General features: G+C 38.8%; 1 protein-coding gene across 1 annotated transcript; it reads left to right on the top strand.

The window, feature by feature from the left end:
- The first annotated feature begins 3290 nt into the window (after positions 1–3290).
- Positions 3291–6873, top strand: LOC116249436 (zinc finger protein WIP2-like). The gene is made up of 2 exons (XM_031622612.2): positions 3291–4115; positions 6251–6873. Exons 1-2 carry the CDS (start codon positions 3534–3536, stop codon positions 6683–6685), a joined length of 1017 nt encoding a protein of 338 aa, XP_031478472.1. The 5' UTR covers positions 3291–3533; the 3' UTR covers positions 6686–6873.
- Positions 6874–9992: the final 3119 nt, after the last annotated feature.

A 9992-nucleotide genomic window follows, 5' to 3' on the forward strand; every position in this document is an offset into this window, starting at 1 on the left:
CCTTATCTTGTCATTAGGGATGTTAGTGGATTGAATTCAAAGAAAATATACTCTTATCCACATCCACTTTTTTGAATATTTGAATTCAGATTTGAATACCAATAAGGAAAATTCATCTCTGAATCTGAATTCAAAATATGATTTCGCGATGAGTCTGATTTTTACAATCATATCTGAATCTGAGTTCGAATTTTGAACCGAAATCTGATTCATTTACAAAATATAAGAACATATGTATGGAATATCTATTTAAAATAAATCCAATCCAAATCTAAATCTAAACTCGATCAAATATTTATGTACATCCAAATCCAAATCCAATCAAATATCATTTCTTAAATCTAAATCCAATCTAATTTCTTAATCAGATTTTTTTTTTTCATATCCGATTTTTCAAAACAGTTCGGTCAGATATTCAATTCAAGTCGCATATAAACATCCCAATTTATCACAGTTGATGGCGCTCCTGTTGGGAAGCGTAAACAGATCTACTTCGTCATGCCTTAAATTAGATCTAACTAGCACACATTAATTGATTAATGTATATATATTTGATCAAAATGGTCTTCTGATTTCAAAAGGATTGAACATTTTCAAAAAGTCCTCAATATCAGAGGGAAGTTAAAGTCGCCCAACATTAATTCCTGCAATTGATAAAGAACACAGCGAATTTTAAAATCAAGTTATATAATATTATATATATATATATGGATTTCTCTTTTTTAAAGCGCTCTATTTCAAGCACAAGATTGGCATTTATTGAAATGAAAAGAGTTCGCATTGTCTCTCCTTTTTCTGAAAAGAAATGGACCTTCCCTGTGGATTTTCAAAAACTTATTGAGGAAGGGAGAAGGTTTTGGCATTGTACGTTAGAGAGTGGGGGTTGCCGGAGAATGCGTTGGGGGCGACACGGGGGAGCTGACACATTGAACAGTTGCACCCCAAAATGTCCAGCCGCTGACGCCCTACCAAATACTCTTAGTCAAGGACAAACTAGACCCTCACGCGTCACGCCTCACGGAGACGATGCGCTTCAGTGACTTGTTTTTAAAACAGTTTATTTCTTTAATTAGTTACCTGTACATGAAAAGATTAATGCATGAAGCGATGTTTGATGTAAAATGAGAAAATAAATATTATTAAACAATATTACGTTAACATAATTCGGCAGAAAACAGCTTACACAAGAAAATACAGGCATGGACGTTTCTAGATGTTCTAGAAAAAATATGATATGTTCACCTAATTAATTAATTATATCTACTTGTAACATTTCAAAAAAAGTTATTGAAGTTTGTGAGATACTTTGAAGGACCTGTAAATGAGATATTTAAATGATTGATCCTAATTGTTAACCTTTTTTTGCTAGAATCAAATTTGGTTCCGATGGGTTTCAATCTATTAGATCAAATTTTGTTGGGATGGGTTAAAAGTTTAACCAAATCTGTTAAAAGTTTAGTTAAGTATTAAAAATTATGAGATATCATTAAAGACTTACAATATGGCTATTTAAGTGATTGCTTATCTACATTCCTAACATTTTTTTTTTGGAAACGAAGACTTATAAAAGGTAGGTTACGATTCATCAAACCAGAGCCTACGCCCAATATAAGAGTAGGTGATATATATATATATATATATATATATATATATATATATATATATATATATATATATAAAAGAAAACATGAAATAGTACTAAATGGATCAGTATGGCCTTATTGGTTAATGCATGTTTTCTCCATGTATATAAGCTCAAAAGTTTGTTGTTATAAATATGTTCCACATTTCTTTTATCAGATTTAGATGGAGAAATAATATGATAATGATAATTATAATGATACGACGTCGATGGTGACATGACATGATGGATGGGTTGGAAGAGAGATATGATTGACATATACATGTAGCCGCTGATCAGATGTGGTACTTGACGGTGCAGCCGACACCTTCGAAACCCAAAGCTCTTGAACCAACGCAGTTGCTGGAATGCTTGTTTGCCCTGCCCTCCTTCTATCCCTAATAATCCAGCACTCCAGGTTTATATATATATATATATAAATAAAATAATGTCTCTCTAAGGCCCTCAACTACGAAGTTATTTTCAAATTGCCATTCGCTCAACGGGCACCTTGGCTTTTCAAATTTTCAAATTTAGAGAATTAATGATATAAATTCAGCAGCGCTAGCTGATTTGAATTAATTTCTCATAAACATGGTCAAAATAAGTGTGCGGAAAGAACTTTAATTTTCTTGTATGACCATTTCTCTTATTTGAATGAACATGGAGAAAGAGTTGAGGGGAGAGAGAGAGAGCAGATGAAGTAAGTTAAAATGATTTAGGAAGTATGTGGAGAAGCAAATAAATACGCAGTCCTTGTTTTGAGAACCTATTAAGTTCCCAATTCAATACTGCAAGCAGTGGCTGCATGCCGATTAGCAAGTAATTACAGATAACACAACGGAGATTAATTTCATTACATCACTGGGAGATACATACGTATGCAGGCATGCATGTGCTTGCACATACCCACAGGGGTGGAGGAGCCAGAATTTTTCTCTTGGGGGCTGAACTGTCATGAGATTTATTGAATATACTTTTTGGAAAGTTTTCACAAGGGTCAGTGCCTGTTCTTCAAAAGTTTTGTGGACACCAAACTCATATTTTGAAAAGTTTAATGGGTGAATTTTAATTTTCCAAAGTATGAGCAGTGTCCATGGCCCCCTGCCAGCCCCCACTTGTCATAGGCACACATACACTCACGTCTTCCTTATGTGCAGCTTCTTTTGATTTAATTAATTACCGCATGGTGCCCTTGAATTGCATATGTTTTACAATGAATAAACATTTTATATATATATATATATATAATGCATTTGCCATGAATCATGAAGCCTTCATTGAGATAATGTGATTCAAAAGATTCGATTTACAAGTGAACCAAGAAAAAGAAAATGCTAGCCACAGTCATTTGCGTGCATACACAACCTTCTCTCTCTCTCTCTCTATCTCTATCTCTCTCTCTCTCTCTAAATTTAATGGATGCCATAAGTAGTAGGCAGTGGGTTTATACAAGATGAAAGCATAGGAGAATTAATGAGGGACCCGTGGGCTTGAAACAAGTACTCTCATTCATTGAGGGCACTATGGACATTGCCTGCCTACCAAACCACTTGTACATTCTCTTAATGACGGATGGCGTTTCAGGCAACCCCAAGGACCTCAAACCCCATCCCTCCAACCACCAGGACACAACCCATTTTATATTTGCCCAAATATTTTGCCAACCATCTGTGCATAAACCATAGCATGGGGGACAACTTCTAGCCCCACCCCCCTTCTCGGACTGTCTTCTCTCCCTCTCCCATCTCTCCCCTTCCCCATAAACTTCTCTCACTCTCTCTCTCTCTCTTATATTGGTTGCACATTAGCTGAAAAGCCCAAACTCTTCCCTTCTCTTCTCTTTCCTGATTTCTATCTCTGTCTAGCTACACTTCCTACATCTTCTGCTTAGCTCTTCCTGCCGCCCAACATGAATGATCCCTACTCCTACATGTACAGAGGATGGCTTAACTATAACTCCCTTCGCTATCATCACCGCCGCCAGCAACAGTCTGGCTACCCTCTTCTCACTTCTTCTTCTTTGTGTTACAATTATCAATCTGCTGTCACTGTTGCAGAGGCACCAGAGTCCCCACCCCTCAGAGAAGCGCTTCCTTTGCTGAGCTTGAGCCCGAGGAAGGATGATGATGGGATGCAGAAAGTGCAGGATACGTCGTCTGTCGTGGATGAGGCGGACAAGGCGGGGGTGAAGAGCCTCTCCGGCAGCAATAATACTGTTGACGAGTGTGATGATGAGACGGTGACGGTGGCCCTGCACATAGGATTGCCTCTGCCCAGCCATGGGGAGGCCGCCGACCTTCCCACGCAGGTGACCTCCTCCTCCTCTTCCTCCAACCCTGAAGCCGACAAGGATGAGGCTGGTGGGTACCCTGCAAACAGGCTGAACAAGGGTCAATACTGGATCCCCACTCCTTCTCAGATCTTGATTGGCCCTACTCAGTTTGCCTGCCCTGTCTGTTCCAAGACCTTCAACCGCTACAATAATATGCAGGTCATCATCTCTCCTTAGATCACTCTCTCTCTCTCTCTCATTCGGATTTCTGATGCTTTGTCTGAGATCTTGTTATGATCCATATCTATATCAGGATTCCTTTCATAGATTTGGTGTTGGCAGATGATTTTTGGGCCATTTTTTATTTCAGTTTTTCGTGTTTCCACGTGTGATTTAGTTTTCAGGACGCGCTTTTCATGTTCTCTAGAATTCCTAGAAGGTTTTGGCCTTTTGAATATATGCCTTCGTTCGCTGTGCTTCCCTCTTCATTTACTTTTCTTTTATTCCGATAGTAGTGCCCAGATTATCATAAGCGGACTATGTTCTCAGATTGTCATTCAGGTGTTGAATTTCTTCTCTTTTGTTCTCAGTCCGGTAATTCATGTTAACAAACGTGAGCAATGTTGGTATGTTGATGAAAAAGATATACATCCATTTCATCTTTGTTCTCAGTTTTCTTGCACTCATGATCTTTTATTTTGTCTAGCATAAGAAACCTTGTCTTCTGTAACCCTCCATGTCTGGCCGTCGAGCTTCTCTTTTGTTTGGGTTGTGGGTTGCTACCGGTTTCAGATACCTCACAAAAAGAAAGAAAGAGAGAAGGAGAGAGAGAGTTGGAGAAATAAGTTTTGGTCAGCTTGATCACTTCCATATTTCTTAGCGTAAGGTTGCGAACAGACACATAGAGCTGATCCTTCTGAAGACAATAAGGTCTACTGATCCAGAACACACAGAGAGGTCAACTTTTACGCGACAGATGGTGTGTACGACTGAACAATCCATGAGTTTTGTTTCGTCTCGCTTTTGTACTACTGCTTGGAGGAACGTGCATTTGCAGAGTGTGTAAATTGCCACTGAAAGTTTCCCCATGAGCTATTGCCAGGCTTCTGGATCCATGCTCAAACCGAAGATCTTCCTGCCATCAGACAACTATTTATTTAATTGAGAAAGCATTACTGTATCTCATTATGATCAGCACTTTCTCTTTCTAAAAGTAAAGCGGTAAACAGTCCTTCTCTCTCTCTCTCGTAAAATACCCCGCACCCCAGTATTTTTTGAAAAAAAAAAAAAGCTCCGGACACAGCATCGAATGTGTAGCATCATATTAGTTCAACGCCAATGTAGCTTAACATCTTGAAGCAGGGGGAATAGGGGGACTTTTGGAAGGAATGAACCTCTCACTCACCTGAAAATGTAATATCACATTGTATACGAAAAAGAGGAAATCTAAAATCGATGGTTTATGATTCAAATGGCAGACACTCTTTGTTTATTACTTTTTACCTTCCTTTTAATTGCAGGAAATGTAAAGTAGATGCTAAAGGCTCATAAATTGACAATAAATTTGACGTGATGACGGCTCACCGTATTTGCAGTGAGAACACTAAGCACGGTTAATATTTAAGTGGTTTTTCAGCTATTCGAATGGCTTTCTTACTGATGAGTTGATTTAGCAATAAAAACTCGAAAGCAGGTGATCGTTTGGTTTCATTGCCTTCCTTTATTATAAGCTACTTCATTCATTGGTCATTATTTGTCATTACTGCCATTATGCATTTGATTCCATCAAACCTTCACTGAAGTTCATGGCCTTTACCTTTCTGGACAGCTGCTTTTGATCTTTCTCTCTCTCCTTCTTTTACTGTATACACACGTGTGTGTGTGTTGTATCCACACAATGAGAGTGAGTGAGACAGAGAGAGAGAAAGGGTATTACTCAAGAAAGAAGCTCTAAGTTCATCGGCGTAAAATCCTGCATCGCCCTTTTCTGTTTGTGTACAGTCGAGTCTTTCCTCCCAGCCAAACATGTTGCAGACATTCGAGGCTATGACATCCTATCAATTTGTGATGTGCAGGGATCTGTGTGGGCAGCTGCCCGCACGATCCACAAAATTTCTTCATTTACATATGATGCTCTGAACAATTTGTTCGTTTGTATATATTGGTGCCACTAAGAATACAAAGTTATTTGAATCAGTGCCCCTCAACCCAGAATCTGCCACTGCTCTCTCTCATGTCTTTTAAGCATCACAGTTCTGTGCTGTAGGGCTCAACAATATTAAAGTTCCATGCAATTCTTTTTATGTTTTTCCTTCTGATCTCCACTAAAGAAATCAAGTTTTTCATATTGGCAGATGCATATGTGGGGTCATGGATCTCAATACAGAAAAGGGCCGGAGTCTCTTAGGGGAACACAACCAACAGCCATGCTGAGGCTTCCTTGCTATTGCTGCTCTCCTGGGTGCAGGAACAACATCGATCATCCGAGAGCGAAGCCATTGAAGGACTTCAGGACCTTACAGACACACTACAAGAGGAAGCACGGGATCAAACCTTTCATGTGCAGGAAGTGTGGGAAGGCCTTTGCCGTGAGAGGGGACTGGAGAACGCATGAGAAGAACTGCGGGAAACTGTGGTACTGTGCATGTGGCTCCGACTTCAAGCACAAACGCTCGCTCAAGGATCACATCAAGGCCTTCGGGAACGGCCATGCTGCTTATGGTATAGACATTTTTGAGGAGGAAGACGATCCTGCCTCTGAAATTGAGCAGGACGATGATTCTCAGTGAACATCAGTTCGGCGGATGCTCGATCAGGTCTGTGTTGTTCAAACGCTTTGTAATTACTCAGATGTAGCGGTTTTCGTCTTCCCGTGTCCAAGTTGATTTGGCGTAGCTTTTCCTTCAGCTTAATTTGCGAAATGAGAGTCATGGTGAATGTTAATTTGTTCTAATCATAAGTGCATCTCTTTCCATCATTGCTTCTTGTGCAATGGACTACAATGCTCTCTCTCTCTCTCTCTCTCTCTCTCTCTCTCTCTCTCTCTCTCTCTCGCGTCCACATATTTATATATATCAAGAGCGAGGGATAAATATTGATGTTATGGAATGGAGCTGTCCAGGTACGGCTAGTCACTTCAATTTATGTACATGTATTCAACAGATACAGTTAGGGCTTTGAGAGCTATATGATAGATGAAAAAAAATCTTGAAATCTGATGTGCACATTAGATTATTTGATTTTTGTACTCTCTTTCATGGTTTTAGAAACTCTAAACACATAATATATATATATATATATATATATATATATATTAGTGATTGGTAGGTACCAAACCACTTGTGTAAGGGATAAAAGCTAGACCACTTAAATTTATGTTAAATTGTGTTTTAAGCAAAAATATGAACCTTTAATGTGTTTATAAACACTGATTTAATATAAATCATGTTTTACTTCAAGTAATTTTGTTAAAATATTGATCTTTATACTATCAGAGCCGTTCATTTTTTTTACTATTACAAAAACATGATTTAAGTAAAAAAACAACTAACTTAATATATGTTTCTCATCAAATCATCATATCTATCCGGTCGGATTTCAAAAGTCATATTTTAATACTTAATTTTAATAGGTCTGACTTTTCTCTCTTACCCAAGTAGTCTGGTTGATATATATATATATATATATATATATATATATATATATATAGAGAGAGAGAGAGAGAGAAAACAAAGATAATGAAACCTTCGACAAAAACATAAAAGAGGATATCAAGCGTTTGAAATCCTGAAACATACTACAGAGGGAGAGTATGTGTGAAAAATTAACATTCTAGAGGACGAGAAAAACTATAGGTAAAGGTTTTGTTGGGTGAAAAGTCGAATGAAAAGGTTTCCATTTAAAAGATTTGATTTTTTTTTCCTTACATAGTTTTCTTTTCTTGATTTTTTTGTCTAGTGTGTGATTGTCGTGGACTTTAAAAAAAAAAAACATGCATTTTCATGCATATTACAGAAGCAGTTTATTGTTTCACTCAAGCTGATAAGGGATGCAACTGTTCCACTGAAAGTTGCGTGATTGAGATGGAACTGGATAGAAAACGTGTGCTGGATCCGTAACAGCTTGTTTGACAAAACAGTGTGAAACAAACACGGAAGCATCAAAATTCTAAAGTTTCCTGATGACAGTGCTCGAAATTCATTGGCATCAACAAGGGTGAAGGGAATGATTCTAAATTAAGAAGGCTGTTGTTCGAGATAACCGATACCGTGGAAGGCTCTAAGCTTTCTTGTCATGGGCGCTTCTTATCTTCATCGAGAATTTTGCCAATCAATTTTGAAACGACAGCCCCAGTTTGGTCTATTTCTTTGCTTCGCCCATTTTAGCACCGAACTTGACCCTTATGACATGACAAATTGTGGTAGAAAGAGAGAAAGAGAGAGAGGGAATTTCGGTTCTCATCCGGGTATTCGGGTGTCTCAATTGAGGGAAAGGCGAAAGGAAGCAATGTGATATATAGTGTAGGCTCCACCTCAAGCATCACACAGCCCTTTGACTCAGACTCATGCAGAAGGGAGAAACTCAGACTCATGGAGAAGGGAGAAAGAGAGAGGGAATTTCGGCTCTCATCCGGGTAAGAAGATCAAAGACTCCTCCCACTCACTCACCTATCATTCCACGGCGGCGCTGAAGGTTAAATAAAGGGTGCTCAAGTGCACAACGAAACCAGATCCAAACCGAAAAAAGCAAAACCTAAATGCTCGTGACCTCGTCTTCTCCGTTCTCCCTCTCGCTTCAGTTTCTTCTTTCGACCGAACGGCCACTTCTTGGTTCACTGGTTTTTTGGGCAGCAGCCGCGGACGGCGACCGGCGACGGACGACCGGTGGACGGCGACGGCGATGGCGACGGAGGGGACGGACGATGAATGGGCCACGTTCCTTTGATTTTTTTTGTTGTACAGTTGTTAGGGTTCCTCGCCCCCCGATCCCACCGACCACTCTTCAGCCCATCTCTTTGAATAGCTTGAGGACTTCCATAAGGGCCTCTACAGAATCTCTTTCAGCTCTACAAGCAAGAATCGCAGGAAAGTAACCTCCTTTAGGCACCTTTGAGAAAGCCTTATTCATCTCTCAGTTCCTCACCCGTCCCTTTGATTTGTTTTTTTCACAACGAATTCCTATTTCATTTGCTTTTGTTTTGAGCTCTTGTCTGCATACGGTGGTTGCAAATGCTTTAATGCTCCACATTATTTTGCTCCACATAATCTCTAGAGTTCTCTGCATTGTGTGTATCGTTGCGTGTCTTGTTATATGGCTCTTAGACTTCGACTTTGTGTGCAAACCTTGCATATGCCTTGTTTTTCAGTAGGGAACTATGAACATTGTTTTTTAATGATGTGATGATATGTCATTTGTTTTTTCTCAAAATTTATAATTTTTTAAATTAAAAAATAATATTATCGTCGTACCCATTTTCTCCTGTTTTCTTAGGTGACATAGGTTAAATAGGCCTCTTATCAGGACAAAGTGGAAGTGGAATGAAAAGTAAGAAAATAACATTTTTCGACAAATTAACAAGAATAGTTGTATTAGGAGGACATGCTGGTTGTCAAGCATCAACCACTGAATAGAGTGACACATAGATCCTAGCTACTGCATTCTAAAAGTAAGGGGACAGCTTCGTAATCATAAGCGACGCCTGATGAGCAAAAGAAAAAGAAGAAGGATCCAAAAGAAAAGTCAGAGGGACAAATTATCCATTAAGTATAAATTGTGAAAAACCTTTTTACTAAAACTTTTACCTCCGTTTGAAATTATACACTCCGTTTCAGCTACAATTAAGGTCTTAAATTTTCGTGGCAATTACAGCCATCAACATGTGGGCATGGTGTGTGGGCAATTGCCCACACGGGTTCCCAAAAAGTGTTTATTTTATATTAAAACTTTATGACAGTTTTTCTATACATGTACGTCTTTAAAATTTAAAATTATATAAGTAGTAACTTTTAGCTGGCTCCAACATGCTACCAAAGAGAGAGAGAGAGTCAATTATATAGTCAATTAGTTATACTAAGTGGTGTGTGCTAATTGCATGGT

This window comes from Nymphaea colorata, chromosome 1 (genome assembly GCF_008831285.2).
Source record: "Nymphaea colorata isolate Beijing-Zhang1983 chromosome 1, ASM883128v2, whole genome shotgun sequence".
NCBI lineage: Eukaryota > Viridiplantae > Streptophyta > Magnoliopsida > Nymphaeales > Nymphaeaceae > Nymphaea > Nymphaea colorata.